This window comes from Carassius gibelio, chromosome B7 (genome assembly GCF_023724105.1).
Source record: "Carassius gibelio isolate Cgi1373 ecotype wild population from Czech Republic chromosome B7, carGib1.2-hapl.c, whole genome shotgun sequence".
In the NCBI taxonomy this organism is placed as follows: domain Eukaryota; kingdom Metazoa; phylum Chordata; class Actinopteri; order Cypriniformes; family Cyprinidae; genus Carassius; species Carassius gibelio.
The window spans coordinates 15,784,050-15,801,345 of record NC_068402.1 but is presented as its reverse complement, the minus strand read 5'-3'; the positions used below and the strand labels follow the sequence as shown (position 1 = coordinate 15,801,345).

Genomic DNA, 17,296 nt, shown 5'->3' with positions numbered 1-17,296 from the left:
TTGTTAAAAATATATTTAGTCATTACTTGCAAATGTTCTTTCAAATGTACTTTTAGAACGATTGGTTTGAGCACGTTAAACAACACGGCATTAACCATAAACACCTAACACTGCACAACATTAACCCAACAAATCATTTAACAAATAGCTGTAAGTTGTAATGGGATAATATAGTATAACATTTCACGTTCCTTGCAGTTCATTAATTATGATGACATAAAATAATACGATCAGATATACAGGTAATACAAAAACAAATAAATTACCTCATCCGTGATAATGATTTGTTTATCCAATTTAGATACATTGCTATGGTGAAAACGCATTAAAAAAGACATCTCCCATCGTCACCTGCTTCATAGCGTCATCAAGCTTCGCATTTGTTATTTTTTGGAAATACGCCCTCTTGTGGTCAATTACAAAAATCGCATACTGGAGCTTTAAGCAATGTATGATCTTTTAATTTATATGGTGTCCCACTTTAGCTGGATGATACTGTCACAAATTATCCGACATGTTCAGGTAAATTAGGACAGTAATATATATATATATATATATATATATATATATATATATATATATATATATATATATATATATATATATATATATATATATATATATATATATATATATATTAAAAAAGATAATAAAGAAACTTGCACATTATTTCATAAAATGTAATGATCACATGAACATGTCATAATACACATTTTGAATGTAGATTGAAATACTGTTTGTATTAGAAATCAAACTAGTATTTTTTTAAGGCGCACGACACCAAAAGCATATTTGTCCCATTTTAACGAATGTCCTACTTTTGCTGACTTCACCCTATTTACAATATCAATATAACCTTCTCTTGGTATCATGCTGATAAAAGTAACTATAGGTATCAATAAGAAAAAACAAACAGATCTAGGTTGATTAGAAATAAATATTTTATTCTAAAGAATCCTGCAAACAATAAATAGTTTCATTTTTGCTTACATGAACAAGTGTGACCTGCTGTTCTGAAAATATGTAATACCTCCCACACTCTTGCAGTTTTAAAGAAAAGAAGAAAGTAGAATATACAAAAGTTGTCACTGTAGACTTTGGCAGACTGTTGTGCATTTATTTATCAGTGCTAGTTCATTTGGTGAGGTGTTTGTGTGTACATAAAAGAAATATGACCATGTATGAATTAAATAGTGGAGCGTGTTTTCATTTAATTTAAAGACATTTGATCTCAATCTAGTGACATATATTAAAGAGATACCCCCCCCCCCCCTCCAAAAAATAAAATAAAAGAATAATAATTTATTAAACTTCAGACCATTCATGATATGGGTAATTTTTTTCTTCTTCAGTAGGACAGTAAAGAAGGTTTTTAGCTAAAACCCTAGATCTTGGTGATTCATAAAATGCAACATCTACCATCACTTCAAAAAATACAAATAAATAATAATAATAATAAAAAAATTATTAAAAAAACAAAATTAATAGGTGTCGCTCCTAATGATATACGGAGATCTTATAAAGCAACACAAAGTCGGCTTTTGCAAGAACGCCCTTAGGCAAAATGAGTTTGTTTCTATGAGCTTCAAATAACCGATTCACCGGTTTGTTTACAGTTTTCATTTTGTGTTGCATATGCCCTTTCTCTCTCTCTCTCTCACTCAAGTGATGGTAGCCATTTACTTGCAAATTTTCGTTTTTTAATTAAATATAATTTTTGAGTATTATGCCCTGAGATTATGACCAAATGTCTTAAAACTGAAATTGCTATTGTAGGAAAGTCAGATTCATTCTAGTAAATTTGGTTTATCCTAAATGGTCCTCTCATATAGTACAGTGTAGGAAAGTGTGCTTCATTCTATTGATTCAGTTTATTCCAAACAATGTAGCCTAGGAAAGATCGATTCATTCAAGAGAATCGGTTCATCCCAAACAGTCTCCTCTCTCATTTGTAGAAAAGTATGATTCATTCAACTCAATTACTTCATTCCAAATGCATGCTCTAATATATTGAGTAGAAAAAAAATAGATGAATCTTCTTGGACTGACGAAGTAATCACCAATTTCAGTCTGTGTATTAAAGTGTGATGGGTATGTAAACTATGTAAATTTAATAATGATTTAATAAATGAGTTTCAGAGCTTCAGTGCCTTTGTTTTGCTCTTCCCTGAGAAGCAGAATTCATGCAGTAACGCATTCATTACTCTTTGCTATTTCAGGTTGCATAATTTCAGTAAACGTAGAACCCCACTTGGGGATTTTTATAACGTAACATCTGGTAAGAACGTCCTAGATATATTTTCATAATAACTGTGGTAACTTGTGCAAGACTGCAATTAATCTTTCAGAGACCCCCCGTCTCAAGTAGCTTTTAGTGCTTGCATTTCTTTCCTTCAGTCCTCGTTGTGTGTGTTTCCGAGGAGCCGTACAGCAGAGGTAGACTATAAAGACATATGATCCCCAGACTGATGCAGACACAGACCAGAGCTGATCCAACAGTGTTATTAAATGTGATAGGAGGAGCAGTGACCAGCAGCTGTGACTGTCTCAGCACCATGTCAGCTTCGATGGCCTTCATCTGGAAGTGTGTCCCAATTATTGCACACACGTGAAACAGTTGATGACTGTGGCCTGTAGGGGTCAGAAGAGAGCCATTCACATAAATCAAGATTTCCTGAAGAAATACCCGTGGTCCTGTAATTCTTGGGGGTGCTTTCTAAATTTTTTTAGAAATGTTTGAGTCTGGACTTTTTAATTTAAACACCTATCATAATTCAGATATTAACCCTAGGTAATGAACTAGTTCACACCCATAGAGTATTCTTAGAAGAGATTGTGAAAAATATCAAAAATGCAACACTAGAAACATACACTAAAATATCTAATATTTATAATTCTTTAATAGCTATGTGAGCAGTCATAAATTACCTATGTAATCAAAGCATCCAGGTGCCAGTCTCTCAGGCAAGTGTGTTGCAAACAGGAAGGCGGTGAGAAAAGCAAGCAATGTATGCGTAACATGAATGGAGTTTGCTTCATTATCAGTGCAACCCTCACCTACACACAGAAACAACTAGAAAGAGGCAACAGAAAAAAAATGACCGGTCACGCCCTGTATTGTATTCATATACTTAAGTAACATGCATTTCTAGAAACTTTTTTTAACAACGCAATGAAGCGTGTAAAAAACGTTGCCCCAGTGATAAACAATTACAACATGATAAATAGATGTAAACATTCATTTCCAATACAAATCACAGAATTACCAGCATCATTCTTTTGGATCTGAGGTTATTTAACCGGACTGATCTTTGACTGAACAGCCTTTGTACTGAAACTTACCCTGTAGAAGAGAGGAATGTTGTCAAACAGGTAAGGGTAGGCAAAGGCAAGAATTCGCAACACCTTACTCAGCCGTTGGCTCTGACTCTCCGAGAATCTGACAGCGAGAGAGAGAAAGACATTTTTGTGTTCCTTAATGATAACATCAGTTTCAGTGTTGGTGGTGAGGTTATGTAATTGTTAGAAGCAGTTAAGCTGACTTCATAATCACAAAAACACCTAACCACCTCATTAACAAAATTAGGTGGAAGTGTTTTGTGTTAATATTATAAAGCATTTGAATGGTTAAAAGGCAGATCAAGAAAGCATATTAGCGAGTGCCAGATGATTCTGACACATTCTGTGTTTTAAACTGTTACCTTTCATCGATGTCAAGCTTATATTGAAGAAATGGTATGCCAAGCCTTAACAAAAGAAGTGGAAAATGAAAATAATACTGAACTATAAAACTGCCATAACATGTCCTTATCTCAAATGTTGCATACAGTATTCTCTTTCTTGATGCTGGTTGCGTCAGTGTTGAGGAGTTAGTGCGAACGCTAACTGAACTATAAGATATTTGCTATAGTAGTTTACTTTTTCCAGTAACACTCATCCAATGAGCAGCGATGGAGAAAATGATATATTGCTAATATCTGATGAGAAGGAATAGTGAAACAATTTTGCCTAAATGGTCATCTGTCTCAGACTGATTTATTCTAGTAAATAAGGTCCTCCTCTCTCTTTAACGTATGCATACTTCCCTACTTCACAGTGTGCTAAAAAAAAATAGTATAATAGTATTTCAAAATATTACTTCAGCATTCACATCTTATATATAGCATTTGTAAAACAGTAGGCAAAACATACACGGTTGACTTATTACGAGATTCTGAAGTGTCTGTTGGATGCTTTACTGTCCCATGAGGCCATGGGAGAGGAAATGTAAATGGCAATGAAGGGATGCAACTGATGCTGGTAGATTACATGACAAATGTAGTACGTCTGGATTACATTCACATTCAAACGAAATACCTAGCTACTTCGAGACTATATATATATGCAATCTCGGATGTAGCCAGCATTAAAAAAGTGAAGCATTGTAATTAATGTTGTGATCCGGTTAAATTATGCAAATGAACAGATTGACAAAAATGATTCAGAATGAGTCTTTGAAATATAGCTACTGTTTTCAATGTGTGTAAATTATGGTGTTTTCATATATTTAGTATAGATTTGCCTGTTTAAGTTTGATATTTTCAGCCAAATTGATCTTGTTCCACATGCTTGCAGACTCACTCACCAGAACTATGTTTCCCACATTTTTGCAACCTGCATTTGTGTTATCATTATGGTGGTGTGTTAGTAAGGATTATAGAAGGAGATGGAGCCTTACCTGGAGTAGCAGGCCATGCTGGTTGAGAGGATGGTGTTTAGTACGGCTGCAGGGATGTAGTATGCATGAAATGTGCTGTTCACCCATGCGTCAGGAAAAACATATGCAGAGTAGCTGATCGCTGAACCTGCATCAACATACAATCAGTCACAAAAATACAACTTAACACTGTGTGGAGGATTTGGTAATGATGTGTGGAAGCATTTGTGGCTACAGTATGCCTATAAGGTTTTCTTGTTTTAAAACAGTTTATTAATACACAAACACATAAACATGGCAGGTATAGGTATCACAGGTGCAGTACGTCATCAGTATTGTGATTATGTACTATACTTCTGTACACATGCTGAATTTATTCATAGCCATGTTAAATTAAGATTATCTGTTAAGAATAGTTAAAGATACACAATATATCGGTACCATACTTGTTATTATAATTTTAAATGTAATTTATTCTTGTGATGGCAAAGCTGTATTCTCAGCAGTCAATACTCTTGAGTGTCACACAATCCTGTAAAAATCATTCTAATATGTTGATTTATATTACTAAGTTAATATTGGTGCTCCAAAAAATGGTTCTTAATGTTAGCAAAAAAAAAAAGCATTCCAAACTTTTGGAACCCAGTGTATTATTTTTATGTTTGGATTACCTTTACCATCTAAAGCACATTTAAAGTTAATCTTAAAATACTATAGTAATTTCCTGACACTATATCAGTTTTATTTCACAAATATAACATTTTTCATACTCCGTATTATAACGGTGTGATGCCTAAATTTACTTAAACTTAATTTAAAATGGATGATTTTTTTTTTGTTTTAAGTATTTTATTTTCACTTTAATTATAAATCTAAGGGGAATTTGCCAAAATATTAGATAATGATCAGCTTATGTGTGTTGGACAGAATTCTATTATAGTGTAATGTAATCTGTATTTGCTTTAATTGTGCAAGAATTCCATTGTGTCTGTTAAATATTGCTGTACAGAACTTTGAACCCTGAACTTTTTCTAGAACAAGCCAAGGAACTGAAACACTCTTAAAAATATAGGTGCTTAAAAGGTTCTTCAAAGCGATGCCATAGAAGAACCATTTTTACTTCCACAAAGGAGCATTCAGTCAAAGATTCTTTAAAGGCCATTTCTTTCTTATCTTTTAATAATCTGAAGGACCTTCTTTTGCCACAAAGAACCTTTGGTGAAAAAGAAAGGCTCTTCAGATGTTAAACGTTCTTTATGGAACCATTTAGACAAAAAAGGTTCTTCTATGGCATTATGAAGCACCTTTATTTTTAAGAGTGTAGTGTTGGAGTGAATATGCCTGTGTTCCTCTCTCACCGAGGCTGTACAGGCTGAGTGCTCCATAGTCAAAGAAGTAGCAGATATGGCGAGCGCGGGTTGACATGGTGCTGAAGGTGTGGGCACAGCTGGAGGCCAGTGGATACACACAGCAGGAGAACAAGAAGACCAGCAGAGGCCATGTGTACGCATCATACCACGCATCCTCCATCAACAACACTGTCATCAACTTCCAGAGAAAATACCTGATGAAGAATGACAGACATTGATGTTGACACAGCACTGCAATGCTGCAACCCGCAACAAACTATTATTATAAAGTGAAACAATAAATTCATGAAGTTTTCTGTTGTTGGAAACAACATTACACGCATGACGTGTTTCTATTCTTTTCCACAGAAAGGCTAGGAAATCAATTGCTTGCATAGTTTCTACACATAGTAGCTACAGAATCGAAGTGAATTTGTTTTACTGTGGAAAACTAAAGATTAGGTGATAATACATTGTATTCAAATGTTGAACCTGCCCAGACTTGCTTACAGAGTTTGTTACTATAGGGATGTATCTGACAGAAGGACACAGAAACAAACAGAAGTGCATGCGCGCGCACACACACACACACACACACACACACACAGATCGCACAAATCAGAATAGGTTTCTATAGGTCTAGTTTAATCTCTACTCTGACTTACTCTTGCTTGCTTTAGAGGGATCAGTGAGTTTAATATAACCAAACATTAACACAGAGTCAGGCTACAGATTCCAAGTTTTGTCCTATTGATTTACTGTCGGTTGACTGTGTATTTAACCATTGTGTGGGATCAGAGGATGTGTTAGCTTTGAGATATGGTGTACTTTAAATAGACCAGTAATGGAAAAAATGTTTTTGCAATGAACTGTAAATTTACATTTACATTTACTCATATAGAATATCGAACAGCAGTCAATACTTGCAATAGTGAGTTATGCTAGAGTAGTATCCAGTTTATGCAGAACACTAGAGAAAAGAGAACAGATGATGAAAGTTATTAAAAACATTGATAAAACAATAACCTTTTATACTATATATATATATATTTGTGTGTGTGTGTGTGTGCAAAATACAGTATATGCATGTACTGTATCTAATATTATCTAATGCATAGACTTTAAATGAAGGCTTGTTGTAAAGCACTGGATCGTAGTTACTAAAAATAAAGAAAACCCTATAATATCGCAGTAAAGCCAAATACAAGAAGTAAAGTTCACATGAGCGACTCTCCAACGTGTTTACGTCTGGAGGAGGCTCTGGTGAGAATCACACCAGGAGCTCATAAACAGTGATGGCAGAGCTTCAAGGTGAACTCTCCTAGGAGCGGCTCAGCTGGTGAGAGACATAACAATCCACTGTGGAGATTCTCAAGGAAAACTACTGTAGGTCTCAGCACTACATACACACACAGTCAGTCTAATACAGTCACCATAAAACCCAGTTAAAGTTGTGTGAGTTCATATACTATCATCTATGACTTTTAAGATTTATTGTAAAAGCAATACTGAGAAAGTGGCAAAAGCATGGAGATATCCATATAGAGAGCAAGCAAGAGAGATAAAGAACGAGATTAACTTGTTTGACTGTACCAGGTTGGTAGAAAGTGAGTCCAGACGTTGAGGGTCTCATTGGTGAGCTGAAAGAGACTCAACACACAGTCTGTGGCTGAACTACGAGGGTGTCGATATCCAGAGATGATGCTGTCCTCGTGAAATGCCTACCATGGTAAAAGAGTCACATTTAATAAAGACAGCAAAGCAGTTCTCTCCACAGACAAGCTAACAAAATAATGCATTAATATGAAAATGTTTGGTACCTTCAAACTGTTTCACATCAGGTTGCATAGTTATTAGAGGGTAAAGAAAAAAATCAAGTGATTCTTGACTTCCTACAATCAATTTAACTACCAAGAATACCTTAAATAACTACAGCTAGTTAAAATCATATCTGTTTGTTGTGGTAGTTTTGTGTATATTAAATGAATGAACTTACTTTGGGCACTTGGTGGACAGTGAAGACACGCTGGAGTTTGATAAGGCTCAACATGTTCCCCAGATGAACGGCCCTCAGTGCCTGACTCAGGAGAGAGAGGCTAAACATACATCAACACACCGGCAGGTACAGAGAGACAAATGCACGTATAGATACTCTTCCACTCCACCTGATCAGAGACCGGCTTGGTTAGCTCTGCCCTTTTCATCACACCTACAGACATCAACCTCTATAAACACACACACACACACACACTTACAGCGCTGAACACACACCTGAAACAAACACACACACCAGACACACCGGCTAGGTGAGAATGCTCACAGGAGCTATTCCTTGAGCACATTGTTTCAGAGGTCAGAGCAGTTCACTCCGAAAAAATACATAATGCACACAGCGGATTTTTTTATAACGTTCCCATATACACTGCCATTCAAAAGTCTGGGGTCAGAAAGAGTTTCCCACAAAAACATCAAGCAGCACAACTGTTTTTAACATTTATAATAACAAGAAATGTTTCTTGAGAATTATTAGAATTATTTCTGAAGGATCATGTGACACTGAAGACTGGCTGCTGAAATTCAGTTTAGGAATAAATGACATGTTTCACAATATAGCGGTTTTACTGCATTTTCAGAATTAAATGTCTTTAAAAAACATCTTACTGAAAGTATTTAGAAAATCTTACTTCCCCTTTTCGCACCTAACAGTCTCTACAGGTTAAACAGGTTTCTCTGAAAATTTTCAACGCAAGCTTAAGTGTAACACTGTTCACACACACACACACGTCTGGTCAGCTATCCTTGTGGGGACTCTCCATAGGCATAATGGTTTTTATACTGTACAGACCGTATTTTCTATCGCCCTACACCAACCCTACCCCTAAACCTGACCCTCACAGGAAACTTTCTGCATTTTTAGATTTTCAAGAAACTTCATTCTGTGTAATTTATTAGCTTGTTTACCCGTGGGGACCTCAATTTAGGTCCCCACCATGACACGAGTCCCCATGAGTCTGTGTGTATTCAGGTTTAAGTACCCACCAGAATAGAAAAACAAGTACACGCACACACACACACACATATATATATATATATATATATATGAAACACACCATTGCCCCATTATATCTATGCAGAAAGCTGCTGGGTCAAACACCACTTGCTCATTCAGGGTGGTGTGTTTAAGGCAGTTTCAGAAAGTGTAGATGAAGTTGTGTATGAATGGAGGGTGTGAAATGACATATAACTGAATGTTATCCCATAACATGCTGAAACAGAGCCGTTACCATTCTCATGCCTGTATTAATACAATGACGATGCAGAAACATGATTTCTATTCAAGAACACGCATCTTAAGCAAACTGTAACTATTGGTAGTGAATTTATTACCTCTTGGCAGAAATGAGATGCATGTTGACAGGGAAAGCTAAAAGCAACATGACTTAAAATTAAAGACAAAAAAGGATAACAGTAAAAAGCAAGAGAGAGCAAAATGACACCTCATTACCAGTATCAGAATCATTAACAACCTAAATGTATTTCCTAGTGTGACATTTCTGGCACCCTTCAATTATAATGCTATTTAAACAAAATAAGTGTGATTTTTTGATAACAGTGATAAATAATCTACTAATTATGTGTGATATTATAATAGTGTCAGCCCTAATGTTATGGTATATCTCTTATGTCTGATACACACACACACACACACACACACACACACACGTGTGTGTGTGTGTAACATTTATTAATTAAGAATAACTGCAAAGCATGCATTACACAGTATGTTTAAATATTACAGCAGAAGACAGAATGTACAGTCAGTATGTTGTGGGTGAAGCAGTTTTGAGTGGTTATGTAACCGTAATGCTAAATGTCACCCCATGATGGCAGCATTTTCTAATCTAAAATAATCCACCTTGTTTCTCTGCATCCAGTGTCATGTCAAAATTCATATTCTTCCAGACGTTGTCAGTTTTTAATTTATCTATGGTTTCTTGTTTTAAATTGTTTCTTATTTAAATTGTCTGTGAATGTCTGCCTAAACCTGCCTCAACACTGATCTGCACGAAACCTACAGTCAGAGACATTAATGATGGAAATTAAATGAACATAGAGTCATTTCAAAGGGGAAAAAATGTAAGGGTAAAATGTACAAAAACATAAGAATATAAATATTTGCTCCACAAGTGACCTAATTTTAAAACCTATTTTTATTGACAAAAAACAGCTGGGAGAAGGGGCAGAACCGAATGTTTACTGATATGAAATCAGTAATGCTATTTCATCTGTTGAATTTTAATATAATAAGACTGTCTACACTGAGCCTTAATCAGGAGTTTGTCTTTTAAGAAGTGGGTTGCATATGAATTCTGATGTAAAAGGCTATTTAAGAAACAAATCCACCATAACACTGGCACTTGTCCAGTCTTCCTAGATTAGCAGGTAAGGACGTTTGTTTTATCGCTGCAGCAACTCTCTCATTACCTCTCGCTCTCTATTCAGCTCAAACACTCTTCATCTGCTTCATTAAGTGTGTGTTTGTGTGTGCATCGTCTGGAGGGCAAACATGAGAGGATGTGTGTGGGAGTAAGCAGGGCTGTGTGTGTGTGTGTGTGTGCGTGGCCTTGCTTGCTGCATAATTAAGCATCAGCAGCGGTGTGGAAGGCAGATGCAGACAGACAGAATCAAACAGAGTTTCATGTGGAGGGCACGGCCCTTATGACCCCCCCCCCAGACTGCTACAATATGCTTGCCTCAACTCCTGCCTCCACATCTGTCCGTCTCTTTCTGCAGCACTGGTGTCTTTGTCGCTTCAGTCACAGTGATATTACCAAGGGTAAAATATATCATTACATCTCAGGGTCTGCCGGATGAGAAGAGTCTGAACTCTGCATAGCTGAGGTATTAGTTCATAAATGGGAAATGACACAAGCGTGTGTGTGTGTGCGTGCGCGTGTGTGTACCTCTCACAAAAGCCACATCACTCACTGTGTCCTGTTACAATGCCAAACCATGCAGACAACTGAAATGCCTGCTGCAGACATCAGGGAGGCAGACATGAGTTGAATGTAATGAAACACTCAAGAATAAACTGATATTTGACAGTTCAGTGTTAGTCTGGGAATTGTTTTGCTGTGCACTGCAGGTATGTGCGAGCGAGTCAGTGTCTGAACAAGTTAAAAGATATTTCAAGGTAAGACACCACAGGTGAATAGGGTAAAAAAATGTAACTAGATATCACCATACTTCTCCAGTTGATTAACCACAGAACATGAAGACAGTTGACTTGTATTACAAAATTGTGTTTGAATATGCAAATTATCCATTATCTGATTCAAAATGCACTTATTTGCATAGAGTTGCAAAACAAAAATCTGAAAATTGGATAAAGCTATTTTTTTTATTATTCTTTTGTTTTGTTGACATCTCGTTCTATCGTGCCATTTAAATAAATAATCGGCAACAATAAAATCACCAAGTTAGTCACATTAAACGAGGCAAAACGTATATGAACAGATCTCTCTCAGAAAATAGATAGGTATGAAACTGAAAAGTTTGGTGTAAGTGCTATTGAAGTGGGTAAAAAAATTAAAATATAATAAATAAAAATCAATGTTTTGCCTGTAATGTTTTGCTTTAAAAGAATAAACTAAGGCTGAGAAAGAACAATGATCTACTGATTAATCAAGATTTCCTTTTGATTTTCCTTAGAATAAAAAGAAAAATAAATAATCTGCTGCTCCTAATGAAACTAGAGCGGTTTGCAGTCTAAACAGATTTTGGAAAAAGAAAGAAAAAATACAGCATTTATGAGGAAGAAAAAAAAAAAGCAAGACATATCTTTCTATTGAGTTGCCCTTAGGAGCAAAAACAAACATACAGTGTGACCAGTGTTGTCCAAAAACAAATTATTATTATTATTTTTTTTTTTGGTTAATCAAAAGCATGAGTCACACATGAATTGACTCATTTTATGATCTTATTTGATCATCTTATCGTCATCTAATGATCTGAGAAAAGGATCAGCTCATCAGTTTTTATGAACAAATAAGATCAGATCATTAGACGATGATTAGATGATGATCAGATTAGAATGGGACTACATTTGTTCTTGCTCCAGTAAAAATACAGTGTTATTTCAGCATGATCACAAACAAATGACTCTTACTTGAAATAAAAACATACAATGAAAACATAAACTATGCCCATTCACGAACAAATGACTCACAATCCAATCCTTTTAATAAACCATGTTCACTGAAACATGCCACCCTCCCCAAACCAAAAAAAAAACATCTGTAAAAAATAAAATAAAAATCCTTATCCAGTTCCAAGAAAAAAAAGACCTCACTGTCTACAGAGAGACCACAGACCACAAGCGTCAGCTGGCTGAGTCTGGGTAAAAACAGTGATAATCTGATCAGACAGTCATTAAAAGATGAGCTCTATGGGGCGCCTTCACCCACTGTCTACCAGTGCTATGAGCTGAGCTAATGCTGGATAAAATAACATGCAGACTATTGAGCGAGGCAGAGACAGGACAGAAGAAGGAGAAGGGAGTTTAATGTGCCGGATCAGACCCCAGGCTGCAGCTAGTAATTAAACCACACTGTCCATATGTGTGACTGAGATAGAGAGAATATCGTGGGGATTTATAGTGGACCGGGACATTGGGGATAAATGCTAGCAGACACCTCAGGCGCTCTTCAACATGTGAGCTAGTAATGAAGTATAAGTGACTTAAAAATAATAAATAATAATAAAAAATAAAAAAAATGAATCAAAATCAAAACGAGTCTGATATGCTGTTAGGTCGGTAAAAGAAACACACTGGGCAAATGCATGTATAAAACGAAATGCCTTTATTTATACAATTTTAAAAACGCAATTTAAAGCACAAAGACTTTAATAAACATATTTCTCCTGCATAAAAATGATCGCACATTGTGCTTCCTGTGCAAAGTCTGTACAACCTCTGGGTGTGCAGCTGTTGCGATCCAGTTCAACCATTTATTGCATACACATGAAATACACCTCACATGTCAATTTATAACCCAAGAATGAAACAAAACAGAAGAGCGAAAAAGATCAACCTGTTCTACTCTTTTCTACTGTTTCAAAACGGCAGCAGCTTGCAGAGGAAGGCTTTGCACATAGTCCAAACTGGAAACATTGTTTAAAGAGAGACAGACAGAGAGAGAGAGAGAGAGAGAGAGAGAGAGAGAGAGAGAGAGAGAATAAATTAAAGAAACCATAGTTGTGCTTTAACATTGCTTACTCTAAGGAGTTCTCAAATGCAAAGGTTTGGTAAACTCAACTCGCAAAGGAGGCTGCTTTGAAACAAGGCTTTCAAAAATGGATATAGTGTTCAAAGTCTCTTTTTTCCCTTTTGAAATATGTAGCACTGAGCGCTAGCTCTACAACAAGATTTGCACACATCCCCATTGATAGCAGTGATTAATAATATCACCAGTTCCCTTCTATACTCACTCCATTTTATATAAATCTAGGTGAAACAAAAAAAAGAAAACAGTATCAAAAGGCATTTCTTCGGAAGGAGGAGGCATGTAAAGTGTTTCTTTACTCAGATCATCTTTCCAAAAAAAAAAAAAAAAAAAAAAAAAAAAAAAACCCTAGACAAATGCTCCATGGACTTCCGAACAGCAAAATACTAAAACTAAAGTTTCAGATAAAAATAACCCAAACTTTAAAGACTTTGGTACTGTATAAATGAAATGTAGCTCTCTGCTGCACTCATGCTAATGTCTTTTCCCCCTTAAATATATGTCTGTCTGTCCATTAAGCGAGAAGTATGAAATGTGCATAGTGTGTGAGATCAGTGTCAGTGAGACTACAAGCAACCTGATATTCATGTGAAAACACGATTTTGAAACCAAAAAAGGTCAACACAAAAGCTACGCCTCTGGTCTAAAGCACCCATAGTTTCTGCCAAACAAATCAGAATCTTTCAGATCAAACATTCAGAAATGCCACATTTTTCTTCTCTGACATTTCTTTTCTAAAGAAGCCCAAACTGGAATGGGAACATCTGTTTTGAAATGGTTCAGAACAGCAGGATGCCAGATAATGGGATAAAACCTCTGAATTTTAGCAGCTGTGGATAGGTGAGATTTAAGATCGACAGGATTCAGCCAGGTGGAGCTTTTACTGCTGAGGTCAAGCGGCTGACCGCTCTGAGAAACATGGACAGCCAAAACTCTTCCGAACTCCATCTGCAGTCTCAGACACTTGGCTGCACTAGTCAGAAGGCTGCTGAAATGATTTGGGGGATGTGGGGAGGCGCTTTTGGATAAAAAACCAAACAAAAACAAACAGATGCTATAGTCTTACATGCAAATAATCTCAATACTTTAATGAGAAAGTACTGATCATTAATATATTTTTCATACATGAAACAGCATCTTTTTGCTTGGTTGAGATGCAAGTTATTCAACTAAATGTGAAAGAAACATTTTCATTCTTTTGCTCCAAATAACAGAAACTGATGTTACTTATAAAAATAATATTAAGAGAAATACAGCTGTCCAAAAATAAATTGTATAAAAGAATCACCGGATTAAAAAAATGGTGAGTAATTTAAGGAAATGGGTAGAGCTACAATAAACCTGCTATCAGCAAACAAAAGTTGAAAATTCCCTTATAAATGATTCATTGCCATAAAGGCATAAGATTGAGAGAGAGAAAAATAAAAACTGGATTGATGTCAAAAATGAAGTCACAATTCATTAGATGACTGTATAAACGCATCTTCACCAGACACCACGCATGCCACACAAGTAAAGTGCATGACCAGTCTACATGTAGCACGATTTAACTGAAGTTTGACGTCTTACAGGGATGAACACCAGCTGTGCAACCAATCAGAGTCGCTCAGATTTCTCAAAAAGCAGCCTCTGCGTTTGTTAGTCCAGCACAGTGGTGTCTTTAAAACTACAGCTATGTTTCCTGAAATATGTTGTAAACATGAAGCAAGTGACCTGCGACCACCTCTCTAAAGCTTTAAGTGCATTCTGGGCAGGACTGGGCCGCGTTAGTGACAGCTCAATCTGATTGTGGAATTATGAAATGCAGACCGAAGGCAGGACAGTGGGTTGAAAAAAAGGCGAGTAAACCTTAGTGCTCCGTGACATATAGTAATGCTACACTCGAGGACATTTTCAGCATGTTTATCCCTAGCTTATATGCAATAATGTTCTGCTCACAGGCTTTGAACTTAAATAACTACTGCAGCTAAAGTTTGCTCTCTACGATTTATTTCTCAACAACTGATGAGTAATTATCTTCTGAGCTTTACTTTGGAAGAAGGTTCTGAAAGCTGCTTTTTTTTGCCCAAATGTGGCAAATCTCAGCAGACGCGGTTCTCACTCAAACTTGCAGATCTGGAGCTTTGAATTTTAAATACCCAAGCCCTCCCTCTTCCTTATCCAGACACATGCTGCAGGCAGCTGCGTTTGTACCTAATTAAAATCTCAGCACAGATGCAAAGAGTACTGCAATTATGGTCTCAAACAGAAAAAATCTGAAGTGTTCAGCCATTCTTTCTCCTCGCTAGACACAGTGACCCTCATGGTGGCAGTCGGGAAGAGGAAGTGAGGGTCTGAAGAGATCGCAGATGTGTGCGCCGCTTTAGTTGTGCTTGGCTCTCCCTCCTTTCAGGTAGCTTTTCCAGCGCTTGATGAAGTCCCTGAAGATGGGCGAGTTGTCGATAGTACCCAGCAGCTGGAGCTGGTTGATGTGCGTCGTATGGTAGTCCCAGCGGGCCAGATTGGGCGCAGTGCCCAATATAAAGTGGCGCAGGTCATAGATGGTGCCCGACCCCGTGTCGTACAGGGGCAGCATAACTTTTAAGGACTCCATCCCCTTGCTGTAGAGCTGACCTGCGTCCCGCCCGAGCTTCTCACCTGCGGTTTGTGCCAGGTCATACAGGCCTAGGAGGGAATAGATAAAACCGTTCAGAACAAAGGAGCTAGGGATTGTGGGGTACTCCTCGTACCAGTCATACTTGTTCATGAACACCGCTTTGACGCCGTGCTGCTCTGATGGTAGTTTGAAAGGTCCGGTGGCACGCAGGGCAGCCTTTAGGTACGTGTCGTCTTTTGTCATTATATAGGCTCGCACTAGAGTGGACATGGCCTGCCCCTGCGCCATGGCCGAATACCAACCCGGCTCCAGCGCACGGAAACCCTCCCCGAGTTTACGAGTCACCATGATCGGCCAGCCGCCACGCTCGTCCTGGTTGCGCACCAACCAGTCGCTGGCTGCAAAAAAAGCCGCCATGTGCGACGTGGTGGAGATTGTGATGTTGTCTATCATCCCGTGGCCGTGCAGCACTAATTTTATGACACGCCGTGGCATGGTCTTGGTGGCTTTGACCGCTTTGGTGTTGGAGAGGCCAATGCCTTTGCGGAGGTCAGTGAGAAGGTCACGGGTGACGGTGGTCCATGCAGTCCGAGGGCCGATCCCGTAGGTGATGTCGCGGTCCTTGAAGGAAATGAGCTGGGTGGTGGTGACGTAGTGGATAACAAACGGAGGACCTTTCTCTGTGGTCTCCAAGATGACGGAGACACTGCCGTTAGATGTGAACTTCAGGTCAAAAGAGATGATGAAATCTTTAGTGTTGCCAAGAGGAAGTGAGATGCCCTCTGAGTTTTCTAGAAACAAGGAATAGAAGAGTTTAACAAGTTTAATAAGTTTTAACTTCAGTACAATAACAAGCTCAAGATTATAAAATGACATAAGGGTGAATAATTGGTGGCAGAATTGTTCGTTTTAGATTAAATATTCCTTTACATAATATGTAGCTTAATGCAGCTCAGCTAAAAAAAATCTAATATTAGGGAAGTGTGAATTTGTTGATGAATGTCATCCTGTGTGGCAGACTGGCATGAAATGTGGCATTGTTTGCCGACTACTGCTGCTGCTTCATTTACCACTTCAGTTTTGTCTATACAAGAATTCCTTATTTCACTTGTGCTTCACATTTTCGCTATGCGCTGCACATCACACCAAGTAAGCTGACAAACTGTTGTCAGGTAACAAAATCTGTGAAATACTGATATATTTTTGGCAAATTTTGGTTTCACTGTGATATTATTAATAAAACATGTCGTCTACAGTGACGTTCTTTTGTTTCCCTTACAGTACCATTTGCATAGACAAACAAGTACACAAGCACCCAAACAAGTATAGATTCTCACAAAGACTAAGGTGTAGAACTAGTAGATAGGCT

General features: G+C 37.3%; 2 protein-coding genes across 4 annotated transcripts in view; both read right to left on the bottom strand.

Moving 5' to 3' along the window:
* Positions 1–923: 923 nt before the first annotated feature.
* Positions 924–8,229, bottom strand: paqr5b (progestin and adipoQ receptor family member Vb). 2 transcript variants are annotated; one of them, XM_052560442.1, is made up of 8 exons: positions 8,042–8,229; positions 7,639–7,766; positions 6,055–6,260; positions 4,718–4,844; positions 3,702–3,746; positions 3,343–3,439; positions 2,929–3,073; positions 924–2,631 (listed from the first exon to the last, which is right to left on the bottom strand). In XM_052560442.1, the coding sequence occupies exons 1-8, from the start codon at positions 8,147–8,149 to the stop codon at positions 2,372–2,374; spliced, it is 1,116 nt and encodes a 371-aa protein (XP_052416402.1). In that variant the 5' UTR covers positions 8,150–8,229; the 3' UTR covers positions 924–2,371. The 2 variants fall into 2 exon arrangements, with proteins under 2 accessions (XP_052416402.1, XP_052416403.1); XM_052560443.1 differs by lacking the exon at positions 3,702–3,746 and having other exon boundaries at positions 8,042–8,226.
* A 4,660-nt stretch (positions 8,230–12,889) lies between these two features.
* glceb (glucuronic acid epimerase b) overlaps positions 12,890–17,296 on the bottom strand; it is a 51,491-nt gene continuing 47,084 nt past the window's right edge. For both annotated transcript variants that reach the window (XM_052561581.1, XM_052561580.1), the window contains exon 5: positions 12,890–16,718. In XM_052561581.1, the coding sequence (XP_052417541.1) occupies positions 15,694–16,718 (1,025 nt within the window). In that variant the 3' untranslated portion in view covers positions 12,890–15,693. The remainder of the gene's footprint in view (positions 16,719–17,296) is intronic.